The sequence below is a fragment of the Varanus komodoensis genome, unplaced genomic scaffold (assembly GCF_004798865.1).
Source record: "Varanus komodoensis strain SLA01 unplaced genomic scaffold, ASM479886v1 scaffold1, whole genome shotgun sequence".
Classification (NCBI taxonomy): Eukaryota; Metazoa; Chordata; class Lepidosauria; order Squamata; family Varanidae; genus Varanus; species Varanus komodoensis.
The window spans coordinates 24,965,354-24,989,692 of NW_025335268.1; the positions used below are offsets into that span (position 1 = coordinate 24,965,354).

The 24,339-nt window shown below is 40.3% G+C and overlaps 1 protein-coding gene across 1 annotated transcript in view; it reads right to left on the minus strand.

Annotated features, from left to right (window-relative positions):
• ACTN2 (actinin alpha 2) overlaps positions 1–24,339 on the minus strand; it is a 69,778-nt gene that overhangs the window by 16,241 nt on the left and 29,198 nt on the right. The window contains exons 8-15 of the mRNA XM_044419891.1: positions 22,410–22,495; positions 17,975–18,067; positions 16,256–16,486; positions 14,484–14,631; positions 11,282–11,432; positions 5,514–5,622; positions 4,443–4,583; positions 1,357–1,539 (exon numbers count right to left, since the gene is read on the minus strand). Of these exons, the coding sequence (XP_044275826.1) occupies positions 1,357–1,539; positions 4,443–4,583; positions 5,514–5,622; positions 11,282–11,432; positions 14,484–14,631; positions 16,256–16,486; positions 17,975–18,067; positions 22,410–22,495 (1,142 nt within the window). The remainder of the gene's footprint in view (positions 1–1,356; positions 1,540–4,442; positions 4,584–5,513; positions 5,623–11,281; positions 11,433–14,483; positions 14,632–16,255; positions 16,487–17,974; positions 18,068–22,409; positions 22,496–24,339) is intronic.

The following is a 24,339-nucleotide window of genomic DNA, read 5'->3' on the forward strand; positions in this document are numbered from 1 at the left end:
TTAAAACATATCTCTTTTGTAAGCGCTTTGGTGGGTGAGGTGTCTGATTCACTGTTTGATGGTTTTTAAAGATGCTGTCTTTCTGCTGTCATACTTTTTCTTTTAATGCCAATTTTATTATGTACAATTTTGTTTTTATGGTCATTTTAGTTTTTATTAATGTTAGTTTTATGTTATGTTTTAGTTTTAGACTAAATTGTTGACCAATTGTATTGTTTTAATATTGTTGTCAGCCGCCCAGAGAGCCTATGACTAATGGGGCAACATACAAGTGAAATAAATAAGCTACTAACACAATGGACTGATTCAAATGACTGTTCTGAGACCTTTTCAGCTTGCTTGCTTAAAGTTGTATTAGCCAACTTTTCGGGAAAATTCTCCCATGGCAGTATATGAAATCTAAAATTAATAATCAAAACAAAATTATGATAAACATAAGTCTGGAATCAAAATTAATAATTTCAAGCAGGTAATTCCATATGTATGATATCATCCAATAAAATTCTAACTCAGTTATAGGCTAAACAAGTAAGCAGGTTAAATCTGTAGAGCTCACCTGAAGGCCTTGAATTAGGAAGGCTGAAAGACAGCAGCTAAAACAGAGTTCACAACAAGCAGCCACTACCAAAAAGGCCCTGTTGCTTCAGTCAGCCTAACTACTCTGATAGGCAGGAACAGAAACAGGCCTTCTATGTTCACTTCATGGTGCAGGCAAGTTGGTAAAGGTGAAAGCCATTATTCAAGTAAGTTTCAGGTTTAGGTTGGTGGAAATTCACTGCAGGTGTTAGTCTTATGAACTTAAGATATTGGCTCAATTTCTACCTTCCAGTGTAGTTTACTCATTTACTAACCAAGCCTACAGTCTTTGAAGCTTTTACTTCAGAAGCATAGAATATTTTCCCAGAACTGATTGTCCTTGATAAAAATATTGTTCTTTCCCCAACTACCACATTTTGAAAAGCAGCAAGATTATTGCAGCTCCCATATTAATCTGCTATTTCAAAAATCTTCTCCTGAAATGTTCTTTAAAAATATTAATAATTGACTAACAAGTAAGCTGTGTGTCCCCCTGCTTTCCCCCGTGCCCTGTGCAAAACCAAGTTCTTACCCAAACTTTCAAGAAATTAAACCATTGTTAAGATTATTGTCCTATCCATTTTACTAGCCTATGTCCATCTACAATTGCATAATATCCCATGTTCAGGATGGGATGCATCCTACTCATGCTCAATTCAAGTATGCAGAGTAGAGCTCTAAAGATAAACTCTTTTGTTTAAATAACTCACAAGGTCTTGCTGTTCCTCGCCCCCATGCTCCTCAAGCCCATAATTCAGCATGTATTTCTGCTTACAGTACCTTATCCCATTTGGTACGAATCTCCTCCATGTTGATTGCGCTGTAAGGATTGTTGGAACTTATTCTGAGGCTGTAACTCTGAATCACCTTCTCTACTTCATTGTGAATTGATAGGATAGCTTGTTTTTCACCTTCTGCCTCAGGTAAAGTGGCCTTAAACTGCTCATGGGCAGTGATTAAACTCTGAAATGAGAAAGTGATGGAAAAGGTCAGACAGACAGACAGCTTTCACAGCAATTACACTGGACTAAGCCACACTTTCTCTCTCCCACCTCAGTATGTAATCTGCTTAGAGAATCCTCAAACTAGTTATAGTGGAATATAAGTTGAATAAGTAAGTAGATAAATAAATTTTATGTGAATATATGCAAGACTTTACTGTTGATAAACCCTATGTAATCTAATGCAACCTTCCACAACTCAGTGCCCTCCAGATGTGTGGGACTGCAAATCCCATTGGCCATGCTAGCTAAGAATGATAGGAGTTTGCCAGCCAAGTCTCTGGATTCATGCAGGGCCCAGCCTGAGTTCATGCAGCAGTGGTTCTTCCCAGCACAGGTCAAGCAGTTACTGTTCTAGTATGGATGGAGTTCCTACCTTTGTAGGGAAAGGCTGATGTAGAGGTTACCAGATCATCAGCCCTTGTGCAATTATTTTAAAAAAACCAGACAAAGTGAGCTCCTGAACACAGCATTATTTAACCAACTGAAAGTGAGTTTGCTTGCCCCATCAGGCATTATCTTAAAATCATGGGTCTGTTTGGTACTTCATCTCAGCCTATTATGTTTTGCAGAAAGCTAATGTTAAGGCATAGATAAACCTTTAAGTTCCCCAGAACTCTCAAAAAGACTTCTGCAAAAAATAGAAACATAGAAACAGAGTGAGTCAGAAAGGGCCTCACAGGCCATCTAGTCTGACCACCAGCTCCGCTCATGACATGTCCACCATGTGCATTTCTAGCCTATCCTTAAACACCCTTACCGATGGGACTTCAACCACCTCCCATGGAAACCCATTTCATACCCTCAGGATCCTAACTGTCAGCAAGTACTTCCTGGCATCTAAATTGAACGTTGGTTCCCTGAAATTCACTCCTTTGGAGCGCATCCTGCCCTCCTCTGCAGGGGAGAACAGGTCTCTACCCACCTCAGTGTGGCACCCCCTCACATACCTGTATGTTGCCAACATATCCCCTCTGAGTCTCCTCTTCTCCAGGCTGAAAAGATCCAGTTCCCTCAGTCTTGCCTAATATGGCTTCCCCTGCAAACCGGCCACCAACCTTGTGGCCCTACACTGCCCTGACTCAGCTATATCCTTTCTGTAATGAGGGGCCCAAAACTGAGCACAATACTCCAGTTGCGTGCACACCAGAATCATATAGAGTGGTAGTAATACCTCTCTCGATCTAGAAGCCACACTTCTGGCTATGCAACCAAGGCTGGCATTCGCCTTCTTGACCACCGCATCACACTGCTGACTCATGTTTAGCCTGCAGTCAACCAGCACCCCGAGATCACCTAATAGGAGTGGTTGTTCCTAACAAAGGAGCACATACCCTTTGGAGATGGATTGCTCCTGATCTCAGAGCCCCTCTGCTGCTAATCTAGGCGCTCACTGTTTTTTCACCTCTTCTGTCTGAGTAGACAAGCAATGAAACAATGTAGAAATGGAGCCACATCTTTCATTAGTCTTCGAACCTCCTCTGGGCAATTGTTTGGATTGGGTCCAGAGGGATAAGGAAATGTAAAGCTGACAATAATGGGAAGATATGGGCCTACTGAGACTATCTTGTCCAAGTTCTCTCTCCACCATACATAAACACACACAAAATCTAGAGCCAGCCTAAGACTCAGCCCTCTCCCAAACTATTGAAGGCTTGTTGTTGCTAGTCGCGAAGTCGTGTCCGACCCATCGTGACCCCATGGACAACATTCCTCCAGGCCTTCCTGTCCTCCACCATCCCCCGGAGTCCACTCAAGCTGACACCGACTGCTTCAGTGACTCCATCTAGCCACCTCATCCTCTGCCGTCCCCTTCTTCTTTTGCCATCCATTGTTCCCAGCATTAGGCTCTTCTCCAGGGAGTCCTTCCTTCTCGTTAGGTGGCCAAAGTATTTGAGTTTCATCTTCAGTATCTGGCCTTCTAAAGAGTAGTCAGGGTTGATCTCCTCTAGGACTGACTGGCTTGACCATTAAAGGCTAGCCAGTATCAGGTCTGAGTTGACCTCACATTCCAGATCAGAGTAAGTCCTGTACTAAAAATGAAACTGGAGATGGCCTCATCCCAGAAGTCTTGCATCTATCAATCTGGTCCCACTGCTCACCTACAGCTACTGCCCTGTGGTTTACAAAATAAATAAGAAAACAAGCATGTCCCCGGGTCACTTCACACACTGGTTCTTTCTTCTCCCTCCCCTTTATATAGGACCCAAAAATGTACAACTACATTATTTATTCTTTTATATTTATTTATTAAATGTTTCTATTGCCTAATAGCGTGAAGGCTCTCCTCATGTGCCAGACTGAATACATCTGGTCTTTAGACATTCATGCACATTCACTAGTCAGGAGAGTCTTTCCCTAATGTGACTTGGGGTATTTTTCTACACAAGGTTGTTTATTGGCTGTATTTACTTTTGATTTCATCCCAGAATTGAGATCTGGGCACTACTTGAGGAATATTTCCTTTTATGCTACATAACCTCTAGTGGCACAGTGATATAGTGAAGCAGTGCAAATACACAACAGGAAATTGACACTCTCTTTGGTGTTCATGATTAAAAACCACATTTTCCCTGCTCCAAAAAAAAAAGCTTGCTGAAAATTGCTGATTAGACACAGAGGCAAATCTGGAGGATCATAATGTCATCGAAAGAACTCATAAACAACTATGAACAGGAAACAATAATAAATGCCTAACACAGAAAAGCCCTAAGACACAAGTAAGGATAGGTACGTAACACCTAAACCATGTGAGAATTAAACTACAATAGGGTGGAGTGATATATGCCATTCCCTTTACAATGAAAGGGGAACCTCTTATCTTTTTAGGCTTATAATGCAAAAGCATGGTTGTTATTGTTTTACCTGGATCTCCTCTATAGTGTGAACGATAAACATGTCTTGCAAATCTTCCATTGCACCTTCCATCCAGTTGTTGAATGGAGCTGCTCTCTTAGCAAACTCTAGGTGAAGCTGATCAATTGTTTCCAACAGTTTCTCTGTCCTCTGCCAGGTAGACACACAGAAATGAAAGAAATGAATCCTTTAAAAACATGCATTCACCTTGGCATCTGTTTTCAAACCTCGACTCTGGAACTTTCCAATATACAGCACCAAACTCAATGGAAGCACCTACCATGCACAGTTTGGCAAACTCTCCTGGCCAATGTCATCCTCTGAATGCGTGTTTTCATCTGCTGGCTGGCTATTCACCTGCAGATCTCCATTGTAGTGATAATGCAATTATCCCAAAGGTACCCATGACATTAGTACAATCATGATATTTTATTTACTACAATAGCTGTGGGGACAGGGTAAGGAGAGAAACACATTTCTATGGCAAGCCTTTTCTCCAGTTCAGATGTCAACCAGATTGAATGAAACATCTGGTAGTGGTGGTAGTGGCAGTGAACAACACTGAATCCTGACTGAGAGCATACGAGAAATGGTGGCCATTCCATCAGTGCAGTGGTCTACCTTCCAGACTCTCTTGGGTAATGCACAGAATTGCTCTGCCCATATGTGTGCATGTGCACATGCATGTGTGGGCATGTATACACACCTATATAGTTAATTTTGGCAGGCATGGATTGTATATTTTGATTGTATTTTTAAACAATCATTTGCAGCTTGGTTGCTCAAAAAATTGGGGAAAGGAGAGACTTTAACATTATTTGGGAGAAATACTCAACCATGCATCAACTTTCTAAAGCTAGAAGCATCTCCTCAACTCCTGCCTCAGTGCATTGGTGTTATTTGGCAGTAATATCATACCAAATCTTTTATAGCCAGGCCTGTAGTTTTTGTGGTTGTTTTTGTTGTTGTGGTTGTTGTCAATGTGGTTGAGCCACGAGGTGTGGCTGTGTGGACACAGTCTAAAACAGCAATAGTCTTATAAACTGCAAAAAGTAAGCTACTTCTGGAAACGAGTTTTACCTCCAAGGCTTCTCTCCGCTTCTGAGTGAGTGTTCCCAGTCGGTCCCACTGATCACAAATCTTCTGACATCGATCATTAACACTTGCAGCATCATAGTAATCCAGTTCACTAGAAGAGAAGACCGGCTATTTAATCAACCAACAGACTTAAAAATATAGCACAAGATTTTTTTTTCCTACAGTAGTTAATCTGTACTACTGACACATTTGGTTAGCATCACCAATATGGATCATAATGAATATTTCACACATAAAATGTCACTTCGAGGTAACTAGTAATTCATCCTGGGAGGCGTTCCCCATATTAATTAAGAGTATTCCCAATACCTTAAGTTGCATAAATGTATACTGCTGGAAATACTATCTGGGGCATATGAATTTATGATCTGCTTCTACCAGTGTTATGGGGATGCCAACTTCATTTTTGTTCAGGGCTTCTGCATCTTTACCATTTGCCAGACAGGAATCAATCAATCAGGAGAAGCCTTTCCCATGACTTCACCTCATACTAGAAAATGTTTCAGATGCTAATTTTCTACTAATTAGGGGCTAATTAAATGCATATCTTCTCCAGAAAAAAGGAGGACATGTTATACACTGGCCTTTTTTCCTTTACAGATCATTCCAACAGTACATCCTTATTTATCATATGATCCAAGGCTAACTTTAAAGGGAATGTCCTTGTTTTTTCAAAGCATGAAGAGCTGCATTTAGACACAGCAACAATGGATGCATTTTGTCAAATATACCAATTCATATACTAAAAGAAAGGAAGAAACTCCCTAAGTTTGCCCTGTGATATTTGGAGCAGTGGGTGGGGTGAGTGTGTTGTTTAAAAAGAAAGAAAGAAAACACCACCAACCCATAGGAATTTCGTGAATCCTAATGCTGTCCATGCCAGTTTTCTGCCAGTTAAGCTGGGTCGTTCTAGTGAGATCCAACATATGTATTCTGTCCTCAGCTAGCTGACTTTCACAAGCATCTCATCATACGCTGCATTTAGCTCTTGGCTGCTATCAGAGTACTTGCTATATACCATTACTTATCACAGACTCTGTAGTGATGTAACTACATGCCAATTTGAGTCTCGGATTTAATCCAACTTGAGACCAACGTTTTAATCCCTGACCAGGGAAGGGATGTTTGTAATGATTTTTCACATTTGAAAGGGGCCTTCTTCGGTGCTTCTGAAGTGCAGAGCACAACGATGGCTCTCCAGTGAATAAACCACAAAGGAAGAATGCTGGCTATGTCTAGTCATGATTGTACTTGGCATCAGCTTATAGGTTCAGAAGGAGGTCATGGTACCATGGTTGGAGTGCTGGGATGGGACTCTGGAAATCTATGAGGCTCACTGGGTGTCTTTGGACCAAGCACTGACCCTCAACCTAAACTACCTCACAAGCTTGTTGTGAGGATAAAATGAAGCTGGAGAGTACCATGTAAGAGAAGAAAAGACATGATATAAATGTAATAGTAATAATCGTGACAACAAAATGGTAGTAATTGGTATTAATTAAACAATGGGCACAATTCATCTGTTTCACAGTAATGGGAAATAATGTTGTACAAGCAAGTACAATTTCAACTAAATCCCTCAATTACTTTCCATCTGTAAGCACGCTGAACCACTATAAGTTTGTTTCTGTGTACAAACATGAAGGTATCAGGGAACAAAGGGGGGAAGAAAAAAATCCCTGTTGGAGGATGGGTCAAGTGGGAAATCCAGACTTTTGTTTCTGAGAGTTTTCCAGGCCTTCACAGCTTTGTCTCTGTGTAACTCTCTAGAGCAACCTGGTGATCCCCCAGGTGTTTTGGATGTTGACTCCCATCAACCTGTTGGCTGGGGCTGATGGAAATCAACATCCACAACATCTGGATGGTACCCAGGTGGGGAACACTGTTCTAGACATAATGCTCAGTCATGATGCATGTGTAAAAAAGTTCTATGTTGGAGAACATATGCAAAGCCTTATGCAAATGATCAGTGCTTTGGACCATAAGTCAGTTGGGCAGTGATACTGACGGTAATGGGAAATCCATTATTTTTCCTTTACTCCTCTGAATGGCTTTTTGTCTAAAGTCTGCGATCACACACTAGCTTCCATTTCTGAGACTATTCAGTCTGGTACACAATATTGGCCATGGAACAGAAACAGTGCTACAGACACAGACACATACATGTCGTATTTATCCAGACACCATCGATCAACAGGCCTCTAACAACTTTAACCTTTATGCTCTTAGCAGACTCAGCTGCTGTAAGGGAAAATGGCAGAGCTGACACTGAACTGTAACCAGTGTAGCTCAAGGTCACCCACACCAATTGTTCTCCAGAAATAGCAGCCTTTCATTGCCAAGAGATGAGGGCCAGGGAATATGGGGCCAAGCCAACTGAGAAAGTAAAAAGGAACAATCTTTCTCAGAGGGCCTGCTCTGATAAACAGAAGAACTAACTGTAAGACTTAATGTCCAAAGTTTTATAGTCCATTGACCTTTTTAAGAACCATCCCGAGTGAACATTTCATACTTTTCTATCCTTAGTCCCTGTTATTCTCTGGAGATTACTTTGAGAATGCTAAACATGTCAGTTCAGTGGAAGTATTCTCTTTTAGTCAATTAAATACATTTTATTTATACTTTGCACTGTCCTGTCACTGTATGGGCACTATAAGTACTAACTAATTTAGGTTAAAACAATAACCTAAGGAGTAAGTTTTACTGAAATCAGTGGAACAAATTTCCAATTAAACACAAAAACGAAATGGCTCTGAGCATCTGGGCAATTATATTTGTAGAAAAATACGAACAGGGCACTCAGAGGTTCTAGTAGTTTCACTAAACTCAACCTACTGAAGGCTTGCTGTCTTGTGTCTGTGTTACACAAACATGCCAGAATTTCTCATTAGTGAAAATGAAAACAAAAGAAGCAGCAATTCTGGCCTATATGCAGTTTGAGTGAAACTCAAAAGAGCCATTCTTTGTGGCTTAGGCCAGTCAAAAGAGTCACATGATCTTCATTTTTCTAAACAAAAGATTGGGTCCCCAGTTGCACCTAACTAGGCTAGAACTGGCTACTAAGGCCACAAGATACAAACAGCTTTTCTACATGGGGAATTTATTGTGCATTTGTCATCTCCTACTCACAGTTTATTAGAATTCTTTACAGCAGTGGTTTTCAACCACCAGTCCGTGGACTGGTGCCAGTCTGAAGGAGATTTCCTGCCAGTCCATGGTTGGGGGGGAATATCCCGCTTGCTGTGGACTAGGGTGGGGCCTGGCTGTGCTCCATCACCTCTTCCTCAGTTGGCATTGTGTTCGCAGGAGGGGGGTGCGCTCATGCTGCCAGGGTTGGGCAGGGAGGGGAGAGACGGCTTGGTGGGAGCCAGCTGGGAGGCACGCTGCACCAATTTTGGTATTTTGTTCTTTTGTTGGTATTTGTTGCTAAATTTCTGGTTGTTTTGGAGATTTTTTTTTGGAATTGTGTTTGGAAACTAATGCACAGAATACTGTATTATGTGTATGGTGCTTTTCGTTTATGCCTCTGCAGTCCCCAGGGTGGTTTTCCTGTTTTCACTGGTCCCTAGCTGTGGAAAGGTTGAAAACCACTGCTCTAGGTTCCTATTTCACATCTGTTTTTCAATAGTACTTTTGTGATTTTTTTAAAGAACAGGGAGAATACAGTATTATTTGAGAAAATGAAATGTTTTTTCCATCTGTGGAATTGTACTGTCTTGCTATACCATAGCATCTACTAAAAATTATATAGCAGAAAAGCAGGAAAAATGTGTAGTGCTCAGATTTCATTTTTGTGATGTAGATACAGTTGATTAACAGCCATATGTGGAAAAGCTCATGATTACCTCATGAACAAGTCAGAGCCCTTACCTAAATGGGAAAGCATCTGCAAACCCCATGTAAGCTACACTGGGCTCCATGATGCAGGGAGCAGGACAGCCATCTGAGAGGCATGGTTTAACTTGGTTTCCTATACTGAGCAGGGGCTTGGACCTGATGGCCTTCTGGCTCCTTCCATTGTACCATTCTATGATTCTTTGAAAGCAGACTATGACTGAATTAAATAAAATGAATACATATTGAACACTTTAATGTTGAATTTAATTTAGCTACAATGTAGATAGTTCGACTGATTTCAGTTGGAAGCATATTTGCACTTCAGTTCTCACCCTGAAATCAGTCTATCCATGTTTATTCAGAAGTAAGACTTCCTAATTCTGATCAGTCTTATTCCCAAGTCAGGAAGGCACACATAAAAGCACTTATCTTTGGGTGAACTATGTTGTTCTTGAGAATTAATTACGAATATAAGAACAGCCATGCTGAATCAAATCTGAAGGCCCATCTAGTCCAACATTCTGTTTGGATATTGGACAACCAACCAGATGCCTACAGGAAGTTCTCAAGCAGGGCAGGAGTACGATAATGCCCTCTCACTCATGCCCCCAGCAGCTGGAATTGAAAAGCATATTGTCCCTGAAACGGGAGGTAGCACATGGTCATCAGGACTGGTTGCCATGGTTTGTATACACATAAAAGAATCAAATAAATAAAGTAGATAATGGGCACAATTCCACCAAAGCTAAGTACTACCTAAAAGACCGTTTCTGGCACTACCAATCAAAAGGAACTGTGAAGCTTTTCTGACTTTCATTTTTTTGTGGATTTTTAAAAATTATGTATGTATTTATTTATTTGGTGGTAAAGAAAGGAACAGAAAAAGCAGAGGGTAAGTATAAGTGGCTTATAGAGGAGAATGTGGCACCTGGAGACCCTGAAAAATACTGTGAATGGAGCAGGGTGACTACATAGTAGAAACTTCTACTTAGAAGTGTATGTTGATAAACAGGAGGAGGGGCTGTAAGATGAGAAATAGAGAGGCATGTAACAAGGGATTAATGTGAGTAAATTGAATATAAATAGAAAGCAAATATACATTGATTGTATTAATCATCAATAAAAGTAAAGATGCTGTCAAAAGAATGCCATTACTCATGCATACCAGTTTGTATCTATTTCAAAATTCATATTAGGGCAATAATGATTTTTTTTAAAACCCTCAAGGTCACTAATTTGTGACTGGGAGTTGACCTAATGAAAGTACTGCCTTAATATGGATTTTTTTAAAAAATTGCCAAACAGGGGTACCTACACTTTTAGCAGGACGTATGTGTAGGGAATGTACTTTTTATCATACTGAACTACAGTCCTCTGTCCATACTGCATCCAAAGTGGCCATTGAAACTTGTGGAAATTTTCATGAAACATGACATGGGGAAGTGACCATTTGGGGGTCCATCAGGGCTATGATCTGATTAAGCTGGTTCATTACATATTTGTGCCTCTTGAAAAAGAAAGGGATCTCTGTAAACAAGCAGTTATTTTTTAATTTATATTGGTGGGAACACTGCTATATGCTGTAGAAAACAACAGAAAAATAAATTCTGGAATCCTGTTTTCTCCTTCTAGCATCACTCAACTTAAATATGTAAGATACTTCCACATATCAGAAGAAGGCAAAAGAAGCAAAGGTTTATTATTGAAATAGCCTTGAAATCTCTGTCCTGCAAAGGCACCTCTATTTTTAGTTTAGGAGGAAATAAGAAAGGTTTTCAATGAGCAGGCCAAGATAATAACACTTACAAAGCTATCTGTGGAATTCTTACATTGTACCTATGACCCTATCGGATTTATTGGAAAGAGTTTATCGGGTAAATGTCAGCAGCTGTGTGCCTCTAAATGGAACATACTTCAGCTCCTGGGCAATGGCAGCTATCTGTTCCACCCTGTCCTGGTGAGCGGCCAAGTCGCTCTCAAAAGCTTCATGTTTCCTCAACAAAGCACGGATCTCTGTCAGAGTAGCAGCTTCATAATCCTTCTGCTGCAGAATCTGCTCTTTGCCTGGCAGAAGGAAAGAAAAGTCGAAGTCATTGATGTTTGCCATTAGGACAGTTAAAGACAAATGGCTCAAGTACACAGAGGAATTGCTTGTAACCGCATCCAGGCTCCAACAATACAGCAATATTTCTTAAAGGACACAGGGCTACTCCAGGCTTAAACAAGATACATGCTATTTTGCTCGCTTCATGTCAAAATCCTTACTTGTTAGTGTTATTATTTGTGATTATATATTAAATGGAAAAGGTCAACATTGGCTGGTTCATTTTTTTAAAGAAAAAAGGGAAGACTAATTACTTTTAGCAGGCTATAATGGTTCTTTAAAGAAGAAGCCCTGTGCTTTCCAGAACCAATCAGCATTTGGCACTGCAATGAATGAAGGCACCATAAACAAACACATTTGCCTTGATCGTGCAGCCATGTGCTATAGGTCAGGGTGAGTGAAATGTGGACTGGGCTATACTGGGTGATATGCAGTGGATTGAAAGAATTTCTGACTTCCAGAACAATGGCAGCAACAACAATACTCCCTGCCTTCTTGCCCCAAATGGAAAGCTAGCTCAGTACTTTCTACATAGACTGGCAGCAGCTCTCCAGTGATTTTCTTGCATATGCCAGGGTTCAAGCACAGGACATTCTGCATGCAAAGCAGACTTTGTCACTGATCTATGCCTCCTCTGCATTATACTACTGGAACAAAGAAAACTTAGGGTAGTAAGGACCTGATTTTTGTGGGGAAGGACTGTTAGCTCTTGTACTCCAAACAAACTCTTGGATTCTTTCACTCCAAATGTACATCATTTGCCCCTGGTTCCACTTGCTGGATCTGAGGGGTCAAGTAAAAACCAAATAGATCCCAAAAGCCTGACATCTGTCCACCAATTGCTCTAGGTCATTATGTCTTATAAACCATCTGGCTGAATAAAGCTCCAAAGCAGCCAAGCTGAATAACCCACTAGGGACTTGATACATTTTCTGCCTCTCTGTTTGGAATGCAGAATGAGGAAAGATTGCCAAGCCCCTGGCAGGCCACCATATGTGGCTACCGCACTGCATTCATCTCGATGCATCATATGTTGTACAGGCCATTGGGAATGTTACAGGGCATTAAAGAGGCTACATCTAACTTCTTTGCTTGGCTGTTCCCAACTTGCAGAATGGGCACATTTATTTATTTATTTATTTATTTAGAAAATTTCTATGCCACCCCATTCGCCGAAGCCTCGCAGCAGCTCACAAAACATCAAATAAAATATAATACATTAAAAATATAAAATGAATTAACAATATAAAATAAGTCACCCTGGCCAAAGAATAAAATAAGGAAATAATATTAGCAATTAAAATGACGTTTGAATAAAAAGGTCTTCGCCTGGCACCGAAAAACAAATAACGACGGCACCAGGCGGACCTCTCTGGGGAGCGCATTCTATAGATTGGGTGCCACCGCAGAGAAAGCCCTCCTCTGAGTACCTATCCTCCTAATTTCCTTCACGGAGGGTTCCCGGAGAAGGGCCTCTCCCGCAGATCTCAGGGGGCAGGCGGGCATATATGGACATAAGCGCTCCTTCAGGTAGCCAGGACCCAAGCCGTTTAGGGCTTTATAGGTCATCACCAACACCTTGAATTGGGCCCGGACTTCAATGGGAAGCCAGTGAAGCTGATGGAGGACTAACGCCCAGTCCCCGTCAGCAGCCTGGCAGCTCTATTTTGAACCAATTGAAGTATCCGGACCATCTTCAAGGGTAGCCCCACGTAGGGTGCGCTACAGAAGTCAAGGCGGGAAGTCACCAATGCATGTGTCACTGTCGCCAGGCAGTCGTACTCCAGGTAGGGGCGCAGCTGATTAATCAGCCGAAGTTGAAGGAAAGCGCTCCTCCCAAGGAGCTGCGGACCTTGTCCCTAAGAGGGAGTGCAACCCCATTCAGGACTAGGTTCAATTCACCCTCTCCGAAGCCTACATTTGTAGGCTTCTAGAAAAGCCCTTGTTATCTCAGCCTACTTTAACCTTCTAATGTAAGAAGAAATGTAAGGGCTCTGCATAAAAGATTCTACTATTATCTGTGGAAAGCTGGCAGCAAGCATAAAGGTCTGAATTTTAAGGCCTCCTGAGGCTTGGCTTGGCTCCTGAGATACTTTCACTTAGGTGAATCCACAGAAACGAAGTCTCATATCTCTGCTTCTACCTGAAGCCAGCACCACCCTTCTAAGAGTCTCCCTAGAGGACTGGGAAAACCACCTGAATGATGTGGGAAGATACTGCAGGGGCAACTGGTAAAGGGGAGAATCATCCACTCTCAGATGGTGATCTGCCTGATCATTGGTGGTCCTCTCTTCCCTCAGCAGCCTCTCCCCCCATAGGCCATCCCATATTAATCAGAAGGGCCCCAAATCGCTGTAAAGGCTTTGCAAGGGGAACATGGGGCTGTAGTTGAGAGAAAGGAATGCATATCTTTCCTTTTGTGATTTTCCTCAAGTTTCTGCATCTATTATATTTAAATCCACCCAGTAACAAGTGTCCTCAACTTACCTTAGGATCCAAGCCATGTTTTTTTCCTGCAAAAAAGTATCTCCAAATTCTGTTCAAGTGGAATTCTGAGTAATCAGACAGTGTCATCTCTTTATTATCTATTGTATGACTTTGCACATTAACAGCATTTTGGGGAATGAAACGGTTCTTATGCCTGATAAAGCCTATCATTTCCATTTATTTATGTCATAATTTTTGTATTTTTAATTTAATATTTATATTTTTGATTTATATTATGATTATTTTAGCTTAGTGTTGTAAGCCGCCCCGAGGCTTCGGCAAATGGGGCGGCATAAAAATGTTTTAATAAATAAAAAATAAAAATAAATAATAAATAACTGAGAGGTTAGCTTTGGTGTTCCCTTCACATAACTGTCCACTTATACATCCTTCAAGTCCCCCTCCCCCTTTTGCTTCCTTTAGAAGTGCATGTTATTCCAGATCTGAATGTTCCATTTGGCCATCATAGCATCAAGATGGAATATAGGGTGGATGTTGTAGCTGACCATATGCTTCTCACCTACCATATGCCCAGGTTTCATGTGAAGTAGCTTTTTGCCTAAATTTGGCTGCCAGGTGTTCAAGTCGCTCAAGTCTCCGTATTTCATTCAGCAGCCATTCCTCATAGCCCTTCTCTGCTTGTTCAAGTCTTTGCCAAGCACTGGCAATATCCTATGAAAAATGTGGAAAGATCACCTTTAGTTCTCTTTGTATGTCAAGGAGATTTGCAGGGTTGCATGTCTTCTGCCTTCCTTTTACTTTACTATCTCCCCTAGGGTGAAAATTAAAGTCCTTGGGCCAAGAAAGAACCTGTTATGTTTTATTGTTGGCTCTCTTAATTCTGCACATTTATATGGAAATAATAAAATGCAAAGTGCAGCAAACTAGAACTGGGATGTAACTAAAAGGGGAAAAGGGAGTAAGAATTGTTGAAACTTATGTCAATTCACTGTAGGTAATTTAGAAAATCGGTCAAGCGAATCAATGAGAAACAAATTGATTTAGTTAAACCATTTGTGCAATGCAAAAGTATTGCAGCAAACTGAAGGATACATTGCAACATGATAATATGAAAAGTATGTTTATATTGTGTTAGAGCCAGTCCTTTTTGGTGACTCACTCATCACATCAGTCCTTTTTTCCTTATCAGATCACTTCTTTGTAAGATCTATGTAATGAAAGACAAGTAAGTGTATAGATATGTTTTCCTGTTATTTTTCCTTGGATGATGAGATACAAAGTAAAGGAAAGAACTGTGATAAGGCAACAGGACCCTTGTTAGTAAGGTTCTTCACTTTTCTACCTAATAAAAATTTAAAGACAGCAGTCTTATGTGTGTGTGGCCCAAATGATGGAGGCTTTGATCTCCAAACCCTCCATCCAAAGCTCTGCCAGGGTGCGAAAAGGCAGAGGCTATTTTTGTCTCGCTATCCTCCATGTGTACACTGTTCACCCTCTGCCGGGTCCATGATATCTCCCCATCCCATCTTCTGGCTTGTCCCCAGTAAACCCTTTCTCTTCCATCCTGGGGTTGGAATCCCAACCCTGGAAGAATGAGCCATTGTCTGCAGCCTTAGCAGCAGAGCTAGGACTCTCTTAAACACCTAAAATGAAACCAATGAAGACAGACTGCAGCCTCATTTATTCTGGAAAGGCATGCATCTTATAAATGAAAGAAAATGTCTGGAAAAAAAATAAGGCAGGAAGGAGTATTTCCAGAATAAAGTGGTGGTGGAGGTGGAGAATTAGGGAATAGATGTAACATTTCAAGTGTGATATAAGTAGCCTTCACTGCCCTGAAAGAACATGTATGTTTTTCTGTCTTGGAGAAAGCTCCAAGCTCCAGATCAGGGAGAGAGTTCTGAAAGTATGCACTTTGTTGGGGAGAACTGGTCATGGGGTTGCCTTTGGGATAGTGCCAATCACATCTAAAGTACACCTCTCTTTAACAAGGTTCCAAGCGTACCTCTCCCCAGCCATCAGAACAGTTTGCAACTGCTTGTTAAACTGTTGGTGATTTTTCAAGTAAATGATAAATGTATATTAATGCATAGTTTAAAACAAGACTGAGCAATGGCCCAGACTGAATTTGCATCTTTGTATGTCTGTAAGGCAAGTTGTAATGCTGAGTACATCATGGATGTAGCAGTCAAATGTCTGTGACTGCTATTAAAACTGTGTTTAGAACTGCATTCTATTGAAAACTCAGAACAGTCGCTGTAATTAATTTTGAACAGATCTGCTATTTCCCAGATTTAATTAAATGCTTCAGAGCAGAGAAAGCCCTTCTACTTACCGACACCATCTTCCCTTCTGAAGGCATGAAAGCTGGCCTATTGCTGATCCTCAGCTTTGTTTGCAATGTATTGAAATTTATCTCCAACTGGCATTTTTCTTGGACCTTAGGAGGCTTGTGCTTACGGCGATAGTCTCTGAAGTCCTCCAGCTTCTTCTGCATAGCTGCCATAGTCTTCTCTGGGGTCCTGTTTTCCAACCATGGAGTTGTGCGTTGAATCCATTCTAAAAGCTGTTTTCAACACAGTTTTAAAAAACAAAGACAATTGAGAACAAAGACCAACCAAAGAGGATAATTCCTTATTTATATTGAACTCAGGGACTTTCTGTTGTTATTGCTGATGTTGACATTCCATAGCTTAAGCACTAGATCTGGATGTGGCACAAGTGGTTTTACGTTCATGTTGGAAGAAGCTGGAGAGATATTTGTTGATTCCTTATTCCTGCCACACTCTCCAGCTGCTCCAGAGATTTTTGGGGACCCAACAGAGCAGTGTGGGGAGAGGTGGTGGGGAATGCAGGGGGAAGTAGGAAGTGGCTAATATAATCTCCTACCCCTTCCTTTAGCATGGAGGATCTTTTGCAAACAAAAGAAGCCTCTTCTACCTGCAGAAGGGCACATCTGGAACTATCAAGCCTAAGTGAGCATCATTCTGTACTTCCACTGGGTTGTATTCAATGTTAGTCCTGTGTAGCATAAACCCATGCAATGAGTAGGGCTTATGTTACACTAACAGTGGAAGCAACCCACAGGTGCTGAAATTAGCACTATTTTGACCTATCAGAACCACAAGAAAAGCCAAACAGATGGCGGCTTTTACCTGCAGTTGAACCAGTATTCAAGCAACCAGTATTTCCTCGCAGCATGGAGGGAGGGAAGCCTTACTGGGAGTGCCAATTGGGCTGGTTTCCATGATCACTGCAGTCCACCATTTCCATGGCAATTATTCAAACCAGGCCACTGTCTCCAGGTGGTATCACCATTCATCATACATAGTGTGTTTCTGGAGCAGATAAGAGTGGACACTGCTTTGTCTTGTTGCTGTGGCTCCCCAACAGTGACTCCCTAGGAGTGTGATTTCCATTAGAGTTTTGTCACTGCAGTTGCTGACCATTGTTCATAGATGAGCTGCAACTGACTGAGTTCCCATCACTATATTAGGCACACACTGGAGGCATCCTTACCCAGAATCAGACTCTTAGTCCATCTAGCTCAGTAGTTGGATCAAGGATCTGAGGTAAGATGTAAGAGCAATATTGTTTATGCTATCTCCCAAAGAGCTTCCTCATCCTTTTGCCTGCAAAACTGAAGCTATTTATACCCCAGATGTAGAAATGATTATAACTTAGGCACCTAATGTTTTCTGGGTGACTTAAATCTAAAGTTCACCCCACATTTGGTGGCAATACATAGGGGAGTTGTAGTCAGGCAACATTTCCTAGTTCAAATTAAGCTTAGCTCAAGAAATCTCTTTTGCATTTAAAAGTGTGAAACACTTTGCAAGGCTAGATAAACAGGCAACACATCTCTTTTCAATTAAAACAAAGATTGTATTAGGTGAAATGGAGATTTTCTCTCTCCATTTGATGATTATGTTTGAATAGAAAAGACCTGAACAGTTGATTACAGCTTTGCAGAAAAGCAGTTTTTCTGTTCTTATTAAATGCAATACTCTGTGCATTATTATCAGAATAATTAATTTAGAATTGCATCTTTTACCTCACTTGCTAGCCTTTCATATTCTTCCATCAATTTTTCATTTTCTTGGTTCACGGCAAGTACCTTACAAATCCGATTAGCTGCTGTTTCTGCCTGAAAAGCACCAAATATAAAACAGCTCTGATGTGTCATGAAACAAAATAAGAATGATCAAAACAAAGCAAGAATAATCATGCAATTGTTACTGCAAGGTAAAACAATGGACAAGTCCACTGAAGATGTTTTATCTTTAAAAATCCTCAAGAGACAAAGAAGCACATAACCCATTGCCACACCTGACACCATTTCCAGCTAGGGCACAACCTGTTAAAGGAATGATAAAAATACAAGAGCATAGCTGCTCTTTCAGTGGAGCTTTCACAGAACTTCCCAGTAAATTCTGTAGACCAGAAGTGCAGGAAGCTTTTCATGCAACACACTGCATATTTTTAGGTGGATTCAAAGGATGATGCACATATGGATTTTCACCACTCCAATATTGAGACTGGAGTACTGAACCTCTTGCAGTGTGAGATAAATTCCATTTCAGAGAATCTCTCAGGGACTGCATTCCAGTGGTGGATCAAGTTAAAGGCAAAAGGGATAGGGCCAAAAATGCCAACACACTGTAGCTTAATGCTCTTCTTGCCTTAGAAGAAGCACTTCAGCCCTTTTAGAATGTTGAACAAAGTGCACAATAACCAGGAAATGACAAAATAATTAGGGTCAGGGAAAAGGGTGTGGGAATTCCAAGGTCTAGGCTGGGACCTCAGGCAAGTCAGATTTGGCTCCTATGCCAACATTTCTGCACCCCTGGTTTTGATAAATATTTGCACTGATAAACCAGCTTTCTAACTCCATTATAACACTGATTAGATATTATCTTAACATTCTTTGTCTTGAATATTAAAATCATGTTACAGTTTCAAGTTATGCTATAGATGGAATTGTTCTATAAAGCACTGTTATGGAAAAATAAGAACAGATCCCAAGATGGTAAACTTGTTCATGAAGACAAGCTGTGTTTGTTTTCTTTCACTTGATTGTGTGCATGTGCATGGAAAAATTCACATGCAAAAAGCTACCTAAATAGGGGAACCAGAGCCATTTTTGTGATGATGGCAACCTGAAAATGTGGTGAGATACAGTGACAGAAGTGATTGCAGCTTTGCCTGTAAGTGTCCATTTTGCACAGAAACTTCTTTATGAGGCTATGTGTCTAAACACACAATTAGTAGAGAAAACAAATGCAACTTGTTGGTGTGCACAGGCCCTGAGAAGGCAACCCACAGTTATTTTGGGCACCTCCAGATGAATGCTTCCTCCTGCAATAGAGGTGGCAAACAAGGTATGAGAAAAGTATCTTAGGGAAGATGTCATGACCTCAGAGTTCAGCAGTGACATGGACACCGTTGATACAACAGGCATGAGGACAAACAGTATGTCTGAACTAGAGAACCACAAGCTTGAAATCTCCCGCAAGCCTGAAGAAATTCCTCCAAAGCCTGGGCAAAAGATGCATAAGACTGAGATACCTAACATCTAGAATGTGAGCCCACCAAACCTTCACAAGAAAGGGCATCCCCCAAACTTAGATCCTACAAAGGCTCAATGGTCCTGCACTCCCTGGAACTGTTGCACCAATGCAGATGGCATGCCCAGCATGAACGCATGGAAAGGTGATGGAATACCAGTCTCCAAATGAAATGACTTGTTCTGCGAAGGATCTGCACTCTTTCAAAACAGTGAAAAGCCCGAGAAGTGAGGCTTAAGAGATCATGGGAGGGCTGAGTTGAAGAGAACAACATGGGAACAACATTTCTGTTCTTGAGGGTCTGTCCATGGTGCTGAAAGACCTATTAAGAACTGCTATGGTTTCCAAGGAAGTTTCATGAAACTTTCCCTTTCTTTTTTTAAATCTATTATTGCAGACTGGTTGACAGATTTGTACCATTCTGACATTCATGGATAGAACAGAAAAGATGGTATTGGCAGGAAAGCGATGAAGGGGTATTGATACTAGCATCACTGGTTTTACAACACAGTGCATTGAAGTTGCTACACCACTTGCAACCTAGTTACTACACTGATGGCAGGTGGCTGATGGCCTAAATTCTGATGAGACATCACTTACACAAGCTTCAGTCTGGAAGCACACTTCCTGGTCTAACCTTTTGGGAACTGTCAGTTTGGCTGCAGGTCACAAGTGACCTTCTTCAGTGTTCTGTGTGATGACCTTCACAAACCTGTAGCCCTCCAATCAATTTGTACTTCAGCACCCATCAGACCTAGCTGGGAGTTGTAGTCCAAACTAACTGGAGGTACCAGGCTGGGAAAGACTAGACTGGGAAATCCCCTTGAAGACTAACAAGCTACACCTACAGCCCTAGATCAATTTTCAGAGGCTATAAACATGGCAGAAAAGTGTTGTGCTTGTTGTTCTGTGAAAAAGAAAAGTATAACTCAAAACTCAGTTTAATACTTTAGTCACCCTGTCAAATCAGACACCTAATCTAAAAATGCCGACGGTAAAATTCTCATTGTAAAATGATTTGAAAGAAAGATACTCCAGGAAAGCCATCATTTTAATGCATGATGCAAATCATGAAAATGAATCCTCCCCCTCCATTTTTTATGAGAAGGAAGGAGATGCATAGAATCTAACATAATAGAGTTAGGGGAGCAAAACAGACTATCATGGAGCAAGCGATTACATACAATACCTTAAGAAATGGCTTGCAACAGATGACTCAGGGAAGATGCTTACAGTACAGGGCAACTATCAATAGAATCACCTAAGAACATTTCAAAATTCCACCCATCTTAGCAGTAGCCTTCTGTTGACAGGCTAGATGTAAATCGCAGCAAATACTAGCTGTACGAGTCTGTTACAGGAAACAAACCTACATAAGTCCAATGGCACCTTAAAGACTAAGAGATTTATTATTGCATAAATGTAAGCCACAATAAATTTTCCATCTTTAAGATACCACAGGATTCTTTTTATGTATATATTAATTTTTTAAAAAATAAACATTAGTGAAATACTTATGAGAATGTGCATACTGCATATCATTAACAACAATGACAGTATAATATCTTTGATTAATTACACATTATATATAAGGACTATTTTGGTTTTCATCTTTGCCTATTATGATTTAGACTACATGTTGTCTCAGTATGCTGCGTATATTCAAATAAGATGATACTAACTCAAGGTAACACTAATTATGCTACCATCTGGATACCGTCTGAATAGTAATGAAATAAAAAACAGAAAATAATGACTGAGATAAAAACTATGAGGAAGGAAAAGATTAATACAGCTCAACGTTTTCACCCAAGAAAATCTGAAGATAAAAGGGGCATTTCAAGAGACAAAACTTTGATGAGCCTTTTTCACACGCTGAAGACTTTGGCATCCTTTTTAAAACTAGGTTTCTTTCTAAGATTATTCTGACCATGTTTTCCAAGATAGAATGATGTCATCATGTCATCAATAATCAATCAGAATTCACAGCCTAATAATATCATGAGGCTGAATCTGAATAAGGGGAGAGATAATTGTTATAATCATTATGGACAGTCTTCCTGTTGGCCCCAATAGCCAATGAACCAAATCAAGCATAAGGGCTATACTTTCTACCTTCCCTCTAGATGAGTTCATATTTTGCCCTGTTTCATAGCCTTCCCCCCATTGCTGAAATAGGGGCTGAATTTCATGTGGGACAGTTATTTTCAGAAATCGTATCCCCCATTATGCACCTTCAAAAGATAACACTGTTTTAAAGATGTTACCTTCCATACTTATGTTGCATTATTGAATGCCATATATAAGTCACTACAAGTAATATTTTAGTTTATTCTTTGACTGGTCTCAACATTGTTTTTCTTCTTTTTAAACTATGCCTGCTTTTCTGCTATCATCACAGGTTTCAAGGCAGAAATGTAAACAGATGCAGTTTTTCCTGGTACAGAAAACAAGATAAGATTCAGAGGAATTCCAAGGTTCCCTGGGATGCAATTTGAAATGCACTACCTCCAAAAAGACTGCATGACATCTGAGTAATTCACATAGTCTAACCGCATTAGAATAGTTAGAGGAATATTTTGCTTTTTTTCCCTGTAAACTGCCTTTTCATATCAAGTTATATTGTTTGTCAATATTCAGGTAGTACTAAGAAAATAAGAGACTGACTCTGTAGAGATGATAAAAATGTTCAGTGCAATTGTACTGATTTCAATAATACAAGATAAAATGACGACATCAGATTCCAAAGCAAGATCTGGTTAATAAATAAACCTGAGACCTCTCGCTTAACATAGGTTTGTCACATTGCTTTAAAAAAACAGAACAAAAAAATATTTCAAGGCAAAGGAAAAATTCAAATGAAAGTTGAAACACACACAACAAAAATGTACAGCAGTCCAAAAGGGACGGAAGGATGAATACCTGCTCTGCTCCAGCAAAAGCATGGTAGAAGCAGGAAACATAAGTCATGATAGCTCTCTCATCAGGCTTAGGAGTGTTCACGATATCTGCAAGGGATGGATAAAGAAAATGAACACAAAGAGTTGAAGCACCAAAGAAAGCAAAGAAACTAGTTAGCATGCAAGGCAGGTGCTAGCCTGTAGTACTTCTCTCTAAGCTTTGCAAAGCTGAAATTAATCATCTGCAACCTGTATATGCTGGCTAGAAAGGAGAAATATCAAAACTCAGACAGAACCTGGGATGGAGTGGGGGTAGGGAAGGATTAGAAGAACTGCATTGCTTTTATGAATAATGTTTTCAAAGAAACTGTGTGTAAGATCACTTCTTACAGAGTATCCCTGATTTCAACACATCTGTCTCTATCTCCACAGTGAGAATAACATTCACATGATTGAACCTTCATATACAGGGTTAAAAAGTATACTATGAAAACAGGTTCACACAGTATATTGATTTTCACAAGTTTTCACCAGACAAAGACTCTTTCTGGAAAAGGTTAGTGCTAAATTTCTATATAACATGATGAAATTGTTTTTAAAATGACAGCACATTTTTAAGTGTGCCATCAGTAGCACTTGCATAGTTCTTTTTCTTTGAGATAAAGATTCAGCCTTCTGGAATACAAATCCAAATTTAAATTGTATTATTTTTATTATTTTCCCACATCGTGTAAATTTCTCAATATTTCCATGGATACAAACAGCACATTAAAAAATGTAGATCCTATATATTAAGAAACCATGCAAAATAGTGAAATGGCTTGGCATTCTTTTTTAGAAGGAGATACTGAAAATTACTAAAGCATGTTACTCAAGGGCAAATTAATCTAAAAAGCTCCCAAAATAGTCAGACAAAAAGAGAAAGGAAAAAACTAGTCTCATAACCTCACATTCTGAAACCATCTAATATAGTGTGTTTGTTGGCACTCAGGAATTATGATCTTTGTTTCCTGTTAGAAAACATAATGCCTATTTCAAGAAGCTTACCTCAGTTATTTTAATAATTATATATCAGATGACAAGGATACCATCTCCCATGCTCCAGGAATCATGTCACAAGGCTATTAGGTCACTTACATTTAGAGACCTGAGTGTTGTTCATGTTAGGAAGAAATTAGTGAGAAAATACTGTCTTGTAGAAGGGCAGACACAGGTTGTGGCCCTCAAATAATTTCAGTCTGAAACTATTCCAGGGTTGATTGTGCCCAGGCTTTAGACAGTTGAGTTCTCCCTGCTTACTATATCTACCCAGACACATGTTCCCCATATCAGAAGTATGGTCACATTTGAACATAATGTTAAACTGTAGCTTAGCATTACATGAATGAGCCTCTTTTTTGTGCTGCATTTCCTCTTTTGGGGCAATGTGTAAGTTGTCACCCTAAAGAACGGTTAGTGTGCCACAAGAAATATATTAACTAAACACCAGAGGCTGCCATTTGGGCTGAAAATGCCCAGCCACTGATGAAGGAACTCTGTGCCTCATTGTATGATAGACTGTTTTCCTTCCAATCATTCTTTAAAGCGAGTTCCCACTGTTTCTCTGTAATGGATGTGAATCCATCTTTCTGTCAGCCCTAGCAGCAGAACTGCAGTGGAATTACCCACTCTCAGGGGAAACTGCTGTATAACTTTTTATTTCTCAGTAGGGTGAAGTAGAGGAATGAGGAAAAAACAGCAGTCCTTGCCACCAGCTGTGTGCAGAAGCCATGACTTGAGCAACTAAGGGCTAAACAGATAAACATGAAGCATTTCAGTCACTAGCTCACCAGGGTTTGTTTGTTTGTTCTTTTTTTAACTTATAGCAGGTGTAATCCCTCTTCCTCATATGTGGTTGGGTTGAGGCGATGAAGAGGTAAAATCTCACATTCTCTGCATGTTATGGTCTTGAT